This window comes from Sarcophilus harrisii, chromosome X, assembly GCF_902635505.1.
Source record: "Sarcophilus harrisii chromosome X, mSarHar1.11, whole genome shotgun sequence".
Classification (NCBI taxonomy): Eukaryota; Metazoa; Chordata; class Mammalia; order Dasyuromorphia; family Dasyuridae; genus Sarcophilus; species Sarcophilus harrisii.
In genome coordinates, this window is record NC_045432.1 from 73,458,824 (window position 1) to 73,478,688 (window position 19,865).

Sequence of the window (19,865 nt, forward strand, 5' to 3'; positions counted from 1 at the left end):
TCCTAGATCCCCGGGAGTGCGGGCCCCAGAGCGCCGGGGGGCCCCCCGCGGCTGGTCCCGGGTCCGGTGCCACGGCGGGACGGCGCGCCGCCCCTCCCAGCCCCCGCCCTCCCGCGCAAGCGCCGCCGGGGCCGCCCCCGCCGCCATGTTTCCCCGCTCCTCCCTCCCCCCGCCCCCCGGCCGGCCGGCCGGCCCCTTCTAGGCTCGCTCCACTCCCCGGGAGGTCAGACGGAGGCGCGGCGGCGGCGGCGGCGGCGGCGGCGGCTCCCGGGCTAGGGGGCTGCCAAGGACTGGAACTTCGGGGCCGAAGAAGCGAAGCGCCCGCCGGGCCGGCTCGGGCTCCGGGGATCGAGCACCTCTCGGCGGGGCTGGGGACGGCGCGACAGCCTAGGACGGGACGGGGCACGGGAAGCGGAGCGGCCGCGGTTCGCAGGACTCCCGGAGCCCGGGCGGCGAGCGGAGGTGCCAGCCCGAGGGAGACACGCGCGGGGAGCGGGCAGGGCTAGGGAAGAGATCGCCTGCCCGTCGCTCCCTCTCCTCTGCCCCTGAGCCGCGGGTGCCGGCTCCCCGATACCCGCTCAGTCGTGCCCCGGACGAGAAGCGGCCCGACGGCCACGCTTCAGACCCGGGTGAGTGATCCTCGGCGGGACAGGGGGTGTGCGGGTCCCGAGACCCGCCAGGCTGGAGGGGGAAGCGCTCCGGGGAGCGGAGAAGGGGAGCCGGAGCCCGCGTCCCCAGGGAACCTCCTCTGGCTCCCCCCCACCCCGCCCCCTCCTTTGGCTGCCCCCTCCTCTGGTTCTCCCCCTTCCTTGGCTAAGTCCCTCCCCCGCCTCTGTCCTCCCCATCTTGCTACCCCCTCCCCTTGGCTTTCGCGCCCCCCCCCCCGGGCCCTTCTTAGCCTCGTTCTCACCCTCCCAATCGGCATGGGCGTTGTTGCCCACCTCTGACCCCTGGCCTCGGACACTGGGTGGGAGCGCGGAGCGGGAGTCCGAGACGTCCCCTGGTCTCGCTCCCGCGCCCCCCTCCCCTTTTTCTCCTCAGAGCGCTTCCGACCCCGGAGCGAGCCGTGCATATCCCGAGCGCTCCGCTCACCTCCTTGCAAGTTGGGGGTCGGGGCCGGCCCGCGCACTCCCACTCTCCTTCCGCTCCCCCCCCCCCGCCCCTTCTTCTCGGCGACGCTTGTCCGGCGGCTTGGAGCGGCTTCTTTGGGCGAGCGCTTTTCCCGAGCCGGGCGTGGGACCGTGCGGGGTGCGTGCGTGATGGAATGGTTCTTGAACAGATACCACCTAAGGTACTCGGCAAGTTTCTCTCTTTGCGGGGCGCCTCTGTGGGAGAGATGGAACTTCCCTAGCAGTTTCGGGGTACCTGGGCCTTCGCCCCCGGATGTGGGGCGGCCGGGAGTGGGGAGGGGGGCCTGGACGGGCTAGCGGGGCGCGGCAGGGGAAAGGCAGAGACTGACCCGGGCGGGGGGGGGGGGGGTCGGCGGTTCCGCTTTGCGTCCCCCAAACGTTTATACTGGTGCGGACTTAAAAACCGTTTATGAAAAGCACTGGAGCACAGAGGATGGTGTGATTAGCGTTTAAACGGGGGAGACGAAAAGGCGCCGTTCCCTGGCCGGGCACCTGTCCGGGGCAAGGACGGCCAGAGCTAGACTTTGTAAACTGGCGGCTCGAGGGAGCCCCGGGAGGGGAAGGGCGACCGCTCGCTGGCCCCGGACCCCACGGGTCCGGCAAGTGTTTGTCCCGTTTCAGCTTTTGCCCGAACAGTTAGTTATTCCCTCCGGTCCGGGGGTTTAGTAGGACCAGCGCTCGGCTTCCCCCTTCCGGGATTCCTCGAGTTTAGGGTTCGATCCCGCGTCCCTACTAGTCCCTCCCCGCCCCCCCACCTCGTGGGGTCCCCCCACGGTCCATCCTCCACCCCCCGCTCCGTGGCCGCAGTGTTCCATCCAACCCTCCCCCCCCCGGACTCCGTGTCCTTACTGTTCCACCCAACCCCACCCCCCCCTCGGACCCCGTGTTCCTAGTGTTCCCTACAACCCCCCCCCCCCGGCGGGCTCAGAGCTCAGGCCCCCCCCCCCCCATTGGGCTTCCCTCCTTCCCTCCTACTCGGACCCGGTAGTGTTCCATCCGACTCCCCCTTTGCAACAGCCGTAGCCCGGCGATCCATGCCCTTCCTGCCCCCGCCTTTTTGCCGCTTCCCCCTTCCCCTCCCCCCGGGAAGGTGGAGAAGAACAGGGGGCCTCCGGTAGCCAGGTGCGGGGCTGCGGTCTCAGCCAAACAAACAAAAACATTGGCCAAAGGTTACATTTTGCACGAAATTTTAATGAGGCCAGTCTGTCTAGCAGCATCTCGGCAGCGGCACGTTATTCCTGCCCGCCCCGCCCCGCCCCCCAGAGCCCACTTCGCGCGAAGCTGGGCACGGGCAGCCGGGCACCGGGCGCTGGCAACGGTGAGCGAGCCGAAGAGCGCGAGCGGCCCCGGCAGGGAAGCGGCCCGTTTGGGGGCGGGAGGGGGGGGGGGCAGCTCAGGCTGTCGTTTTCTCAGCGACAAATCCAAGCCCTTCCAAGCACCCTCATTGGCCATTTCTCCGGGACACGCTTTGCAAAGTCGGAAGGCGCGGGGAAGAACATTGTGAGGAACGGGCTGTTGCTTCCCCAGGGAGTTTGCTCCGGGGCCAATCAAGACTTTGTAGTTTCCTGTCCGTTCCGCCAGGGAAACCCAATGATTGATTGTAATACGAAGGGTGGGGGTGGGTGGGGAACAGCGAGACCGAGCCCACGCATAGGCCCACGTTTCCCAAGCTCCCGCGAGCCCGCGGGCTAAGAACTCGGCGTTGGGCGCACGGGGAGGAGGCTTTAGTAAAAGACACTCTAGCGCTCAGAGAAACTCGGGACATTTGGGGAATTATTTGATTCGTGTGAAGTTTGAAATAAAGATTCCACCCGTCTGGTCCCGTGCTAAGGACGTGGCTTCCGAGGGCCACCGAGAAGTCTTTTACTTATTTGTATTCTTTGTGTCTTCCACGTGAGCCAGCGGCATCATCCCTTCCCTTACTTCTTAATGATTTGCTAGTGGGAAAAGAAGCTCCTTGGAGAGCGTTGGGCCAGGGCGATCCCTCTCTTTGCCAGAGACTCCACAACTTGGTGGCTTTAATGCCACTTGAGATAGATGTAAGTTTTCCTGTTCACGGGACGCATACCCCTCTCCCCCAAGCCAGGAGGCATTTTCCATTTTGTCTTGGTGAATTTTATCATTCGAACAGATTTCACAACGTAATCGGACCCATTTTACTTATGATTTAGTTTTGCTAAAATTAAAATGTGAATTTACAGTTTGATCTGAAGCCACAAGGTTTGAGATGATTGTAAATTGGTTTGATTTTTTGTTCATGGACTCATAGAATTTTTGACAAAAACAGTCCTGCAGGACCTTGGGTTTTTAGTGAACCTTATAAGGTAAAAATAATAAGGTAAATAATAAGGAGTTGTGCCTTGCCTGGGAAAGAGAAGAGAGGACCTTGGATTTTGATGGTTTTTTTGTTTGTTTGAATAGTTTAAGAATTGCATTTTGGGGATCTTCCGCATTAAAAGCTCTAGAAGAGCTCCCTCGCAACCAAAAAAGTCTTGCCGTGAGAGGAAAGTTGTCTCACCTTGGAACTTGGTCTCAACCAAGCTTCCTCCTTTAACCATTAGATGTGGCCCGGAATGGGGTCCCGCCAGCCCTCATGGGGGGACTGGGATGCGCTTACCCGAGCAGACAAGTCAATTCCCACTAAAGTGCAAAGCCCAGATTTTAGCCTAGTTCTCTCAAGCTTAGCCAATTGGGCTCCAGCCTCTCATTTTCAGAGAGAGCTAAAAAGAAATGCTCCAATTTTTTTTGGAGGGGGGGAGGGAGGTTATTGAATCATTTGGTCAGACCTGAAGTTTCCTTAACCCATTGAGTTAATCTGACATTCTGTCTAGGACGCTCACACTTTTGGATCTGAAGTCTGATATTAAAAAATAGGAAAAAACTCCTGTTTTAGGGAAAGCCGGTCTTTAACGAGTTCCCAAGCGAATGGGGGTTCCTAGTAGTCAAGAGGTTTTAGAAAATCAACTACATTTTAAAATCACATTGACTATGATTCACTTGGACTTTCTGAGATTTCTAATAATGTGTGATGTTAATCTGTATTTTTGAAGTGTTTATGAGCTTGAAACTAAAAGGTTTATTTTATATTTTATCTTCTAAAAGCACTGCTTTATTGCAGAATTCTGGGTGTTTTTCCTTATGTATGAAGGCATGACTTGGGCCCTTATTTCCTTTGGGGCTTTACAAGATATTGATTGCACTTCAGCAAGTTTTTTATTCGGAGGAGGAGGAGTGGCTGCCCTTTGATTTTTGTTGGTGGGAGGAGCTACTGGGGCAGAAACTCCCAGTGTGAAAGTTTTCTCACTTAATGAAGTTCTCTGACCACTGGCGCTCAGAGAGCCTTCTGGGGCCCTGAGCGGCACAACCGAATCAGACGTGGAACTTGAATTCAGTTCTTCCTGATGTCAGTGCCAACGCCAGCGCCAACTGCCTTGGCACCAGGCCACCCTGTTGGCTCTTGCTAATATTGCTTGAGATTCTCTTTCCCTGGAAAAAGCCCAGTTGTTAAGTGCTGGGGGCTGCACCTGTGCCTGAATGCCTAAAGATCAGGGTTGGCTCCTTTTGCCTTTTCTACAAATCACGTGCAGATTATGGTTCCACTTGGCTTGTTGTGGCTATTATGGGAAACCTGACAACATTTTAAAAAGGGGAAAATGGTTTTTTTCATTCATTCAGATATTTATTAATGAATAAAGGCCGAAGGAATGCAAACCTTTCAGGAACACAGTGCCCGTTTTTGATAGCTCCTCCACTTTTCTTAACAAATCTTAAGAGTGGAACGGCTTCTTAGGGAGAAGAGAATTCTCTGGACAGAACGTCTGCAGCTCTGGACAGCTTGGGGTGGTGGGGAAGGTACTGACTTTGTTGTCCAAGATTCCGTCTCCTCTTTCTGCCAGCATTTCCCATGGGCTCCCAGGATTTGAAGGCAAAAATGAACCATCCCCATTTCTCAAGAAACTTCTGTTCTGGGAGGATGGTGTGTGTGTGTGTGTGTGTGTGTGTGTGTGTGTGATGGAAAGATGGGAGTACAGAAGTAAATCAATGTACAGTGATTGTATGGGAGGAGGGGAACAGTAACAACTAGCCTTTGTATGTAGGAGTTGACATCTGGGTGATGCTTGAGGGGAGTCCAACATCCCAAGAGACAAAAGTAAGGAGGGAGAAAGCTCTGGCATATAATGAAATGAAAATTTCCAATATAATGGAAGTCCCTTGAGAGAAGGGAAATTTTCCTCCGTGGAATGGTGGTTAAATGAATGAAGTTTGTGAAGGGGAAGAATGTGAAATAAATCCAGAAGAGTTGGCCTGAGTCAGCTCATAAGGGACTACAGATGCTAAACAGAACATGTTGGTGTTTCAGACTGGAGGCAATAGGGAGCCAGTGAAGCTTCATTAGCAGGGGAAGTGACATGGTCAGAGCTTGGCTTGAGGAATTTCCATTTTTGGCAACTATCACTTTCTATTTTTTTTTTTTTGTCACATTAGCCAATCTTGAGAGGTGTGAGGTGTAGTACCTCAGAGTTGTTTTAATGTGCACTTCTCTAATCAAAACTGATTTAGAGCATTTCTTTATAAACCTATAGATAGCCTTGATTTCTTCATCTGAAGAAATCTGCCTGTCCATAGCCTTTGACCATTTTATAAGTTGGGGAATGACTTGTATACTTATAAATTTGATTCAGTATTTATTTATTATATTTAGTTCTTTATATTTGAGAAATGAGGCCTTTATCAAAGATGCTTGCTGTAAAGATTGAGAAGGAAAGCAGAAAGCTGGGAAACATTTTAGTTGCATTGGTTTCGTTTATATAAAAGCTTTTCAATTTAACATCACAATTTCCTATTTTACATTTTGTAATGCTATCTCTTCTTTGGTCATCAGTTCTATTCCTTGGTCTTCAAATTTGCTCGTGGAGTTACCCTTTATTGGATCATGTGTCCAATTTGACCTCATCTTGGTATATGGGGAGATGTTGGTCTATACCTAGTTTGGGTTCTTTTGTTTCAAGTTTTCCCAGCAGTTTTTTTTGGTCAAATAGTGATTTCTTATCCCCAAAGCTGGAGTTTTTGGATTTGTCAAACATTAGGTTAATATGGTCATTGACCACTGACTTGTGCACCTAATCTATTCCACTGATCCAGCATTATTTCTTAGCCAGTACAAGGATGTTTTGATGATTACTGCTTTATAATATAATTTAAGATCTCTTATAGGCCACCTTCTTTTTTTATTAATTCCCTTGACATTCTTAACTTTTTATTCTTACAGATGAAATTTGGTTTTTTTCCCCCATCTCTATCAAACAGCTTTTTAGTAGTTTGGTAGGATATTGAATAAATAAATTGGTTTAGGCAGAATTGTCATATTAGCTCAGTCCACCCATGAGCAATTGCTGTTTCTCCAGTTTTTTATATCTGACTCTATTTGTATGAAAAGTATTTTGTAGTTGTGTTCATATAGTTTCTGGGTTTGTCTTGGCAGATAAACTCCCAAGTATTATATACTGTTTATAGTTATTTTAAGTGGAATTTCTCTTTCTATCTCTTTCTGCTGGGCTTTGTTGATCATATAAAGAAATGCTAATGATTTATTAGCATTTATTAATGAATAAAGGCCGTGGGGTTTTTTATATCCCATAATTTTGTTAAAGTTGTTATTTCAGGTTTCTATTTAGTTGATTCTATACGTGTTCTCTTAAGTATACGATCGTATCATCTGTAACGATTGGTAGTTTTGTTTCTTCATTGTCTGTTTTCTTTGATTTCTTTTTCTTCTTTTGTTGCTGTAGCTAACATTTCTAGTATAATGTAGTAATGGGCATCCTTGCTTCACACCCTGATGTTATTGGGAAGGTTTCTAGCTTATCTCTGTTACAGATCATGCTGGCTGATGGTTTTAAGGTTGTCCCTTGAAGCCCCTTTGCTGGTGGTGGTAAGACACATGGGAGGCCCTGCTCCTGTGTCATTTTCTTAGTTGTCAGCACTTGCTCCTCATCATCCTAGTAGCTTCTGCTGACCTAGGCACATGAGTGTTGCCCTCCTCCCACCCCCAGGTCAGCTGTATACCCTCTCCCAGGTCAGCTCTGGGATTGGGAGAACTGGGCTCAGGATTCTATAATGTGCTGCTTTCCCCTACTGCTCTCATTTTTCTTCCATGATGCCTTGCATCAGTAGAGAGTATTTAAATACATACATTTCAAAACATTTTCATAAGAACAGTCATTATCCTTACAGTATCATTGAGGAAATTGATGCAGAGAGAAGTACCGTGTCCAAGGGTGCCCATACACTAAGAGAGGCAAGAATAGGTCTTTTATCTACCTTTCTACCCTGTTCCAGACTAGCAATGCCCTTGGGGTGGTAATTTCCAGCCATTGGTGGACTAATGAGCTTGACTGAACTATTACTTCTGCCTCCTCCTGGAATATAGGTTCTTGATGTTCTTCCCTACCAGGCAAGATTGGGCAAGCTTCTCCAGAGTTTGCATAGTTGTGTTTCCCAGAGGCCCTTCACATTGCAAGCTCTGCTCTGGTTATTACTCGGTGGATTGGGATAAGGACCTTGTGGAATAAGGAGGGTTGGAATGAGAAAGTGGACACAGAAATGATACTATTACCTATTTCTCACTGGCATTTCTCTAGCTCTTTAAGGTTTGCAAAGCAATTTTCCCATATTATCTCATTTGAGATAACATATCTCAAGTGCTAGCTTCATCCCCATTTAGGAAATTGAAGATCAGAGAGGTTGTGACTTGCCCAGGATCCTACCAGAAGGAAGTATCTGAGGCAGAATTTGAAATCGCATCTTCCTGAATCCCAGCCCAGATTTGCCCGCCCTGGCACCGCCTAGCTGCCTGGATGAGATCTCAGACTGAGGCAGCATAAGAGTTGGAAACAGGCCAGATCCTCATCTTTGTGGTCATTCCATTGTTATTGAATCGTTTAGGTAGTATTTGGGCTTTTCTTGGCAAAGATCCTGGCATGGTTTGCCGTTTACTTCACTGGCTCATTTTACAGATGAGGAAACTGGGGCAAACAGGGTTCAGTGACTTGCCCAGGATCACACAGCTAGGAAGAAGATGAGGCCAGGACTCAAGTCCTTCTTACTCTAGGGGTGGTGCTCTATCCACTGTGCCACCTGGCCTCAGCACATTTTTAAAAATGGATTCATGAAGTCATAGATTGGGAGTTCATAGGGAGCCTAGAATTCACCTAGTTCTATGACCCCAATTTACAGGAGAGAAAACAGAGGCCCTGAGAGATTAAGGTCCCAGGTTCCTCTGGGAAAACTGCTAAAGTGGTATCAAATCCTAGCCTTGGGCAATTAAGTCACTTAGCCTTTCTGAGCCTCCTCTGTGAAATGGAGATCCTCATAGAACCTGCCTCCCAGGGTTTTTGTGAGCACTAAAGAGATACTATATGTAAAGTGCTTTCTGAATGCCTCCTAAATGCCAACCACCCTTCTAGTCCAAGTTTAACTGGTGGCAAGTGGCTGGCCTGGCTTTCAAATTGGGCACCCTCCCTAACTCCCACTCCCGCATTCTGGCTCAGGCCTACAATATGACCTCTACCCTTTGGAATGGTGATGTCTCTGTTCAGAACCTACAGTTTTGTTCCGTCTCATGGGACTTCTCTCCTAGTTCTTTTTCAACTTGCTCTTTTGGTGAATCCCTCACCTCTATCCTGTATTCATTTTACTCCCTAGGACCTTACCTGGAAGGATGAGCTAGACGGGCAAGTGATCATGGCGCGTGGTCTGACGCAGCCAATCCATATAATTAAACAGACAGATGGAAAAAGCAAGTGCTAAATCAGGTCCTGGTGAAAAGAGAGGTCCCCCAGAATCATCCTTCTCTCTCTTCCCCTTAAGCGTCCCCTCTCTCTCCTTCCTTTTCCTCTACTTTTTCCCTTCCTCCCCATCTTTGTTAGAGATCATTTTACTTTTGACACGAGGAGACAGGCCAAGAGTGGATAAGTGACTTGCCCATAGTCTCATGGCTAATTAATGACCTAACAGATGAGAAGTTAGGCCTTCTGCCTCCCGATGTAGTGTTTTTTTTCTGGGGCCCCTTCCTGTACTTCCTCTTTTAACAAAACCCCCTCAGAATGTCTAGAAAGTTCCCCTAATTCCCTGGAAGGGAAGAAGAACGAAACTACTGCCTTGCTGCTTCTGGATTCTGGGGATGTGCTCGTTTGCCTGTAAAGTGTGCTTCTTAGAATGCATCCAGTTTTCTGTACAGATGTACTCCTGGCAGCAGTAGTGGGAAGGAAGCATATTCTTCAGAAAAGGATTCTTAATTAATTCATTTGAATCTCGAAGTGTGTCCTACCTGCCAGTGGCTGACGGTGATAGGGAACAGGCCTAAAGAAGTTACTTGCCTCCTGCTGCCTGTCACTCTGATGGATGGACTCCCTTGAATGGGAATTTGTATTGGTTCAAAATGGCCTGGGATTCCCACACACTCAGTATCAAATTGCAGTTTTGAGCTTTTCGAGCCATTGGGGGAAAATTGCCATTATTAGTTTGGCTTAACAAATGACACCTTTTCCAGCTGACGGAGGAAAAGTGTTTAAGAACCATATGATTTGTGGTTGATAAAATACTTCTGGAGGAGCTGAGTTGAGGTTCAAAAGGGACTATGGAGATTTTGAAGGGGAGGCGGGCTCTCCAGAGCCGTCAGTAGTGCAACCCACTCTAGAATGGGAAGGGGAGGAAGTAGAGAGAGCCCAGGGGAAGGAAGGTGGAGCTGGGGTATAGGGAACACACATTCTCCAGATTGAAGGGCCACTTCATAGGCACTGCCCAAGCTTTAGCATTGTTAGAGTAGGCTGCTGAAGGGGAGAGGGAGAGTCTGTTGACTATCTAGGGAAAAGGCAGTTGGATTGAAATTTCGGAGACTGATGGCCGTCAGGATTTAAATATATATATATAAATATATATAGTTATTATTACATATTATATGTAAGAATGTATTGATAAATTCTAATAGAGCACATGTGTTTATGTTGTGTTCTACTTAGAAAACAAGGTGAGTGCTGACTGATTGATTGTATAATGGAGAAACTAGCTAGTTATGCCTCGATGACAAATATCGAGGAAGTGTTGAATTGCGGTACATCAGAGAGCCTTGAGCATGTTAAATATGGACCCTGTTGATTGCCGTGGTTATCTGCCTCAGAGCACTGTTTGAGGTAGCGGGGGAGGGAGGGATATTTAACAGCTCCATTCTACATGGTTATGGAGCTGGCAGTCCAATTAGGAAAGACAAAGTGTAGGTGAAAACTTCTTTTTTGTTTCTTTGTTCCTCGAATGTATTTTATTTTTCCAAATACAAGTAAAGATAATTTTCAACTTTTATTTTTGTAAAACTTTGTGCTCCAAACTTTTATCTCTCCCTTATCTTCTTCCTTCCCAAGATAGCAAACAAATTGATGCAGGTTAAATATATGTTATCCTTTTAAACCTATTTCCACATTTATCAATGCAAGAAAAATCAGACTAAGTAGTGTTAAAAGACATTCATAACTTCATGAAACATATAGGAAAACTAGCTTTATGATAAGAGGAAAGAACCTGCACATAGAACTCATACATAGAGAAGTTTGCATATTTCTAAAGTAGGACAAAGGAAGAAAGCCAGATTCAGGGCCCCTTTACCGTTCCTTAATATTGTCCACAGTGCCTCTGTGATGAGGCTTTCAGCTTTGGGTGCTCCATCAGGTGAAGGGTTTGAGTGATTTTTCTTCCTCCTCATCCTTAAAGCGCTCCCCACTTGCCCCTAAATCCTGTGGTTGCTCATGGGCCTCCCAGAAGTAGTGAGGGGGGAGCCAGGTAGAAGTCTGATGGCACTTTGTGGGAAGAATTGGAAAACTGGGAATTGGGTTTTTTGTTTATTTTTCTCTTTTGCTGAAGCTATGTTAGATTTGGTGCCTTAGATGAAGGGTATAGTTCTTTATGAACCATAGTTCCAAGGTTGTTTTTCTCTGGGGGTGTGGGTGGGTGAGGAGGAGGAGTAGGAAAGGTTTCATACAAAGTTTTTTTTTAAACTAAGGCCTTTGATTTTCAAATACACAAATTCAGTGTTCCAGCTCTTAATAAGTATATTCTGGAAAAATGGCAATTTCAAAGGCTAGGGACAAGTAGGGACGAGTTGTAGAATGCTAGAGAAGCTGATCCCTGGACTCTGAGATTTTTGCAGCTTCCAGTTTTTTATTATAACTTTTTATTGACAGAACATAAGCATGGGTAATTTTGTACAGCATTATCCCTTGCACTCACTTCTGTTCCAACTTTTCCCTTCCCTCCCTCCACCCCCTCCCCCAGATGGCAAGCAGTCCTGTACATGTTAAATATGTTATAGTATAGCCTAGATACAATCTATGTGTGCAGAACCGAACAGTTCTCTTGTTGTACAGGAAGACTTGGATTCAGAAGGTAAAAATAATCTGGGAAGAAAGACAAAAATGCAAGTAGCCCACGTTCATTTCCCAGTGTTCCTTCTCTGGGTATAGCTGCTTCTGTCCATCATTGATCAATTGGAACTGAATTAGATCTTTGTCGAAGATAGCCACTTCCATCGCTGCTTCCATTTTTAAAGAAGCACTGACTTCCCTTGTGCAATAATAGGAACCCTGATTTCACAGAGCACTAACATCCAAATCCTAGTTTTGCCTAGGGACACTTGGATGGGCTTGGACTGGACTGGACTAGACTTCCGATTAAGACCTTTCCAGCTCTAAATCTTTGACCTTGAATCATTGAGAGGTTGACTAGTCCCGGGTCACCAAACCAGCATGTGTCCCAGGAAGAAGAGGATCCCAGGCTCTCCTGAATCTCAATCTAGTCCATTCCCTCTGCCACATTGCCTCTGAGTTGTTACCATTTTATGAGAAGACTTTCCTAGAGACAGGGAACTACATGTTGCTTTTCTGAGGACTTTTCTTTCTAGGAAAAAAATCCCCTCTTTGTGGGAAAGAGTTTTTGATTAGAATTACAAACCATCAAATGTAGCAGCAATGCTATCTGTAGGCTCAAGAAAGATAAGTTTCTCCCTCTCTTGCAGTTGGGATTAACTGACTTGTCAAGTGTCTCACAGCTAGGAATTGTTAAGTGCCCGAGTTAGGATTTGAACTCAGGTCCTTGTGGCTTCAGGTCTGGTGCTCTAGCCACTGTACCATCTATCTAGCTGCCCCCAGAAAGATAACTTTCAGTTGTGTTTTTGGAAAATAATCTCTTGGATTGGAATTGGAATTGGAAAATAATCTATTATATACAAAGAGATTGTGAAATAGTGGTAATGGCCAGTCTCAGGATCAGGAACACATTTAGCCTGCCACGTGCTGGTTTAGGTACTTACTGTTGGCAAGTCACTTGGGCTTCTCAGTGACCCAGACATCTCTACGACACTTAAGTTAGAGGATGAGTTACTCATTTGTATTGGGGTAGGAAGTTTCCTTGCTGAGACACTTCCTTACTCCAATGACTTAAAAAATCCCAGTTTCTCTACAAATAGCTAGAATACCATTGTTTCAGTGCCATTAAGCAGGGTTTTTGTAAAATGAATGAGGCTTTGATCTGTTGTGACTTTTTAAAAACACTCTTTGGATTTTGAAATTTTCCAGTGGACTTTCTTGACTTTGCTAGTCCAATCTGTGCATTGCCAGAGTTTCTTCCATGAATAAAACTTTTTCCATAATAATTGACTCTGAATGCTTGGCTCTGACCCCAAATCTACTCATAGACCAGTCTGTTGCTTTAGCTTTTGGCACTGATGACTGAGGTGTAGCAGTGGGCGGCTTTGTAGGTGGAAGGGGGGAACATTCTCACCAGTGAGATTTCCAGAAGGGGACTGCTAAAGTCAACAGTGGCCGTGGAGTTTGAAAAAGATCATTGGTTTTTTTTTTTTTTTTTTTTTTTTTTTATGTTTTTATTGTCATTACCTTACAGACAAGGCAACTGATTTGGTACAAAGTGCTAAAATAGTTGCTGTAATTGTCAATGCTGTAAAGTTACCCATACACATAACCTGTAAATAAAAGGCTATTAAAAATAATAAAAAAAAATAAAAATAAAATAGTTGCCACAGAGTCATACAGCAAGAAGGTATCTATGGTCAAACTCAAACTCAGGTCCACCTAACTTCAGGCCCAGAACTCTATCCACTGCAACATCTAGCTTCCTCTATAAGATCAGATAAGGCATTGATCGCTGTGATACTATTAGGTTGATTTATGTACTAAAACTTTATATATATATATATATATATATATATATATATATACGTATATGTATGTGTATATGTATATATATATATAATATAAAGTTTTAGCATAGTATTTAGTATAGTATAGTTTAATATATATATATATATACATATACACACATATATATATATATATCATATATAGTGATTAAGACATCAAGCAGCTGTTATTCACTTTAGTATATGAATTGTCAATGATTTTTTTTTTATTTAATAGCCTTTTATTTACAGGATATATACATGGGTAACTTTACAGCATAAACAATTGCCAAACCTCTTGTTCCAATTTTTCACCTCTTACCCCCCCACCCCCTCCCCCAGATGGCAGGATGACCGGTAGATGTTAAATATATTAAAATATAAATTAGATACACAATAAGTATACATGACCAAAACGTTATTTTGCTGTAGAAAAAGAATCAGACTCCGAAATATTGTACAATTAGCTTGTGAAGGAAATCAAAAATGCAGATGGGCATAGATATAGGGATTGGGAATTCAATGTAATGGTTTTTAGTCATCTCCCCAAGTTCTTTTTCTGGGCATAGCTGGTTCAGTTCATTACTGCTCCATTAGAAATGATTTGGTTGATCTCGTTGCTGAGAAGGGCCTGATCCATCAGAACTGGTCATCATATAGTATTGTTGTTGAAGTATATAATGATCTGGTCCTGCTCATTTCACTCAGCATCAGTTCATGTAAGTCTCTCCAGGCCTTTCTGAAATTATCCTGTTGGTCATTTCTTACAGAACAGTAATATTCCATAACATTCATATACCACAATTTATTCAACCATTCTCCAACTGATGGACATCCATTCAGTTTCCAGTTTTTAGCCACTACAAAAAGGGCTGCCACAAACATTCGTGCACATACAGGTCCCTTTCCCTTCTTTATAATCTCTTTGGGATATAATCCCAGTAGTAACACTGCTGGATCAAAGGGTATGCACAGTTTGATAACTTTTTGAGCATAGTTCCAAACTACTCTCCAAAATGGTTGGATTCGTTCACAACTCCACCAACAATGCATCAACGTCCCAGTTTTCCCGCATCCCCTCCAACAATCATCGAAAAAGATCATTGTTAACTTAGAATATGTCATCTGTCATAGGATTAATTTTTCATCATTTTTTGATAAGCAACTCAAGCTTTTGGCAAAGGAGTGTGTCTGTGCTATAAAGGATTAACTTTTGGGAGAAACCAATTAACCAGCTTTTTGTAAGCTCTTACTGTGTGCCAGGTGCTGTGCTAAATGCTGGGAATATGAAGAGGCAAAAGATAGTCTCTGTCCTTAAGGAATTTACTATTTAATGGGGGAGGCAAAAAGCAAGCCAGTGAACAGTATAAATAGGAGATAAGTAAGAGAAATAAGGCACTAGAGTTCATTGGGATTGGGAAAGGCTTCTTCTGGAGATGGGATCTTAATTCAGACTTAAAGGAAGCTGGTAGGTAGAGATGAGCAGAAAGTGTTCCTGTCACGGGGACAGCCGGAGAAAATGCTGGGTGCCATGACATGGAGTGTCTTGTTCCTGGAATGCCCAGGATGCTCAAATCATTGCATCCAAAGAGGGGGAGTAAAGTGTGCGAAAAGGGAGAAGGCCCAGTTTGTGAAGGGCTTTGAAGGCCAAATAATGGAGTTTGTATTTGATCCTGGAGTTGATAGGGAACTTCTGGAGTTAGATGAGTAGGGAGTGAGTGGGGTGGGGGACGTGGCAAGTGTGAGGATGAAAGGCAGAAGGCAGTTCCTGTCCTTGAGGAGCTCATATCCTAATGGGAAAGCAAACTTACTTAGAGAAATGCAGAGTACATGGGGCATGTGGAGGGGGGTAGGGAAGGTGGGAAGGGCCTCCTGCAGGAGTGGCAGATGATGTGAAACTTAAAGGAAACAAGGGGAGAGACCATTTTAGGTATGGGAAAGAGCCAATGCAAAGGTGTGGAGGTGGGAGATGGAACATAGTGGGTGAAGAGCAGCAAATGGGGCTTGAGTATGTGGGACGTGTGAGTGCCTAGAAGGACCTGCCAGACCTTCAGGTGGCCATTGTTTTGTCTGACTTTTGAGAAGTGTAATTTGCTGCAAAAACCTCCTTATCCTGTGGCCACACTGCTTAGGATGGTTGGCCTCCCCCGTTCCCCAGCCTCCTTTTTGTCCGTACAGGGTAGGGAGTTCTCTCAAGATCAAAATCCACCCTTCAGTTCCAATTAGCAGCTGTCGGTCTCCTTGTGGAAGGAGTTTGGCTTGCCCCATGTGACCCAGCCAGTGGGTGTCAGATGGGATTTGCACCCCCATACTCCTGCCTCTGAGGCAGGATGCTACCTGGCTGGGCCAGATTAAGCATTTTCCACGTCGGTGGGATTTGTCAGAGCATGTGTACCCCGACATATTTTGCGCACGTACACAACGTCCTGTGCTCTTTATACCGGATGAGCTTTTAGACGAAGACGTGAGTGACACCTTCGAAGTATCAAAGTAAGAGGCTTTGGAAGGCCGTTGGACTAGTTCCCATTTGTAAAGGACTTGCTTTATGTCGGAACTTATGTCCCCACAGTGGTTTAGCATATCCTGGAATAAATTTCTGTGCCTGGGCAGGGCCCATCTGACTCAGTCTGGAGAGAGGTGTGCCTGTCTGCAAGTGGGCAGGTTGCTGTCTAATACATGGACCCCTACAGGATTATGCAGACCTCAGAGGCCATGGAGTCCACACCTCAACTTCTGCCTGTAGATTGAGTGCTCAGTGCAGTAACTGGAGGCGGCTCTCTGGAGCGGGGAAGCCCCCAGAATTTGGGAAGAAGGCAGGGGTTGTGAGAAGGACACGGTCTTCCATTTAGAGCCTGTCTGCCTTTGGCAGCAGCACGCGGTGCGTCGGTGGCTTCGTGCTTTGATTGTGGAGCATCTCACCTGAGCATGGGCTCCCCCAGGAGTTTTTCAGAGAAGCCAAGGGGACTTCTAGAAGGACCCAGATGGGCAGTCACGGTGGGACTCTCTTCACGTTGGGAACTTCCTGAGGAGACCAGATCTGCTGTGGCTCAGTGATGTTCTTTTCAGTGTGGCACACTGAGGCTGTAAGACCAGGAGTAAGAGGCTGAGGGCTACCCTTCTGTGCTTATCCTCCACATGTACACTGAATGTACCTTGAGGCTCTGACATATTATGAGCCACAGCCTCTCTCTCCCTGCGTCCTTGGCCCCAGCACGGCCTCAGTCTCTGTGTCTTGTTGGCTTCTACCTTGCAGGCCGCCCTGAAACCGTTTCAGAAGCATATCCCGACATTGGTACTTTGTGATGTTTGTCTGCTTTGTACCCAGCACCTTCACAGGTTGATGACTGCTTAGCAGTGGCCCTGAACATCACCTTTCTTGCTCCAGTTGACCATGAGGAAGGATCCTTCCTGCAAGAGGCCGCCTTCCCCTTTCAGCTGACCTTTCAAGTGCCTGATGCTCCAATCTGCCTAGCATTTATAAAATCTGTTTTTATTACTTATTAAATCTACCTTATTATTAAAGAGGCGAGTGGGCCGATTTTCCAGAGGAAAGCTTTGAACACATCAGGGAAAGACGTGGAAAAGAATTGTACGGGCTGAGACAATAAGGGATGGGTCTCAATCGGTACTATTGTACTGTCAGCCCCACCAGAGTACTCACCCTTCCACTGAAGGAAGCTGACTTGAACCTTATCTTGCTGAAATGAATGAAGCCGCTCCTTACCTCTCCTGTAGATGATCATGTAGGAGCTTTGTGAATGCTTTTCGTCAGGACTGAGGTCTAAAGAGATTTCTTTTCTATTCCTGGGTTTGCCTTGTATTGGCTGACGGAGATCAGCAGATGTCTGATCTCTGATAGGAGATGTTCGGGACCAGCAGGCATTGGGAAAGGGCATGCTGTTAAAAGGTAATGAAACACAGTGAACTATTCTCATTTTGTTCTTAAAAGTAATAGCAGAATTTAGCTTGGCTTTAATCACTAGGTGAAGGAGAGCTTCATCTGTGGCTTTAAGGGACCCCAAGGAGAGTGGAGAGGGGAGTAACATACAATAAAGCTGGGAAGGGACATTAGGGCCTGGTTGGGAGGGACTGGAAGTGGCGAATAGAGGAGTTTGTGTTTGATTCTCGAGGTGATAGAGGTAATAGATAATGGGAGCTTTCTAAGCAGGAGAGTGACTTGGTGAATGAGGCCTGGTGAGGGCCACATGGATGTGTGGAGTATCCATTGGGTAGGGGAGAGACCTGAGGCAGGGAAGGCAGCTTTTAGGCTGTTTCAAAAGTTCAGGTAAGGGGGATGGAGGCCTGGTGGTGCTGCTGTAAGTGGAGACGAAGGTAGTGGTGAGAGAGAAGTGGAAGCTGAAGCCATAAGACTTTGGCAAATGATCAAATTTGGCAGATGAGAAGGAGGGAGAAGTCGAGTGATCCCGAAATCTTGAACCTTGGAGACCCAGAAGAAGGTGGGTCCTTAATAGTCACTTGGGAAGTTTGGAAGAGGAGTGGTTTTTAGGGGTGAAAGGTAGTGAACTCTGGCCTGGACAAGTTGAGTTTGAAATGCCTATGGGACATGCACAGGCAGTTTGTAGTTTGGCCTTGAAGCTCAGGAGAGAGCCTGGGGTTGGATTTAGGAACCATTAGCGCCTAGATGGTAATTGAACCCATGGGAGTTGATCAGAAGGGAGAGACCCTAGAGAGGAAAGAGATGAGGTCCCCAAACCAAACCTTGGGGAACAGCCATGGGATAGGTGGTATGATACTGAGGAAGACTGAGCAAAGGAAAGCGACAGTGAGTGAGAAGTGAAGTGCGAGAGAAGAACAAGCATCCCTGAAGTTTGAGAGAGAAAATCAGGAAGAGGAGGGTGAGGAGGTCAGGAGGCCAGGAAGCTGAGAAATGAGAAGAGGCCTTTAAGAAATCCTGGTAACTTTGAGGGGAAGACAACTAGAAGCCAGCCTGCTTTGTGTAGACAGTCTGTTTTAGAGTAGATGAAGAGTCAGAGCTTGAATCTTGGCCCTGCCACTTACTAGCTGCGTGTCATCTTTGGTGCCTCTGATTCTTCCTCCTTCAGCACCCTGGTCTCCCAGCTCCTAAACTCTACTCATTCTGTCCACTCCTGTGTCTCTGGTCATCTTTCGCCCCACAGGGAAGTGGTAATCCTGGAGGCCCTCCTCCCCTCTCCCATTGGCTTTCCTTGCTTTGCTCTGGGGCAAGAATTGAACTTTTGAACAGTTTGGCCTTTCAGGGCTTATTTTCCTCATCTGTAAAAAGAGGGTCTCATCTCCAGCTCTATCCACCTAGTGGTCAGGAGTGTTTGGAAGAGCAGATGATAGCATGGGTGGGAAAATACTTGGGAAATGAGGGGAAGAGGAGAAAGAGAAGGAAGAGGAAGGGGGAAGGAGGGCAAGGAAGATGAGTCCCTGGGGCCAGTACTGGTCTCTGAGCTTTGGGCTCAATATTTCTGCCTGCTGTGGGCAAACTGGCAAAGTTTCCTATTCCCTCTCAGAAAATCAGTTGACGTGGCTTCTCCTAGCACCCATGACTGCGGCCCTGACTGTCGGTTAATTGTTAAATGACCCCCTGCTGGGAGGAGGGAGGTGTGCTGGGGCCCCATATCCCATTGCTTTCTTCTCACAGTTGAGTGGCAAAGGACAACTCGAATTTGTTTTTGAGGGGAGCGAGCTGGCCTTCCTGAGAGTGGTTTGGGGAATGGGCGAAGCCACATAGGCCGCCTCCTCACTTAAGTGTGTCTCTGGGGAGTCCATACCACTGAACCCAGAATGTTGAGGGCAAACTCTTTCTAATCTCTGTCATGTGTAAAATAGCTACTTGGAAGGCCTATAGAGACTTGGAGTACTTCAGAATCCTGGCTGTGTGACTGTAAACAAAACCCTGTCTCTTCCACACTCTCAGTTTCCCCATCTGACAAAAGCAGGTTTGTCATGTTTTTTGTCTTCGCCTTGCTCGTGCCATGGACCTTTGGGCAATCTGTCTGCCAAGGCTTCAGAATGGCTCCTTTCTCAGAACCATGCTTTTCCAGTCTTTTTAGGAAAATTCTAAGTAATGGCTCTATTGCCAATTAACCCATTACTTAGAGCAAGTCAGAGTAACAGTATTCAAAGAAGAGTAGAGACTGCATGGATGTTTTATACACTTTAATCCCCAAATCATTTTTCTCTGCCCCCTCATTTCATCTCCTCTGCTTCTCCTAATCTATGTCACAGAGTAAAATGGAGCAACAGGCCTTCCCCAAATCAGGGCCTTGTGCTATGAAGCAAGAGCAAGCGACTACCTGCTGGGCTACCCTGAAAGCCAGCTCGCCAATGGCTCTTTCAAAGAGACCTGCTCTTGAGGGCCAGGCTCTGTACTGGCTGCAAGGCAGAAGACCAGAGTGCAGGGCTCATTCTGGCATCAGCTGGGAACACCCCAGACACACTGCATCTCGCCAACCGTCATCTGCATCTCGCCAACCGTCATCTGTCAGACATGAGGCTACATCGCA

The 19,865-nt window shown here is 47.0% G+C and overlaps 1 protein-coding gene across 3 annotated transcripts in view; it reads left to right on the forward strand.

The window, feature by feature from the left end:
- The first annotated feature begins 243 nt into the window (after positions 1-243).
- Positions 244-19,865, forward strand: part of KLHL13 (kelch like family member 13) — a 119,738-nt gene continuing 100,116 nt past the window's right edge. Inside the window, exon 1 of one of the 3 annotated variants that reach the window (XM_031945114.1) lies at positions 244-629. Coding sequence is in view for 2 of the 3 variants with exons in the window: in XM_031945109.1 (XP_031800969.1) it covers positions 1,260-1,291 (32 nt within the window). In the remaining variant the exon portion in view is untranslated. Of the gene's footprint in view, positions 630-1,191; positions 1,292-19,865 lie in introns of those variants that run through there. The other 2 variants (XM_031945109.1, XM_031945112.1) reach the window with 2 other exon arrangements.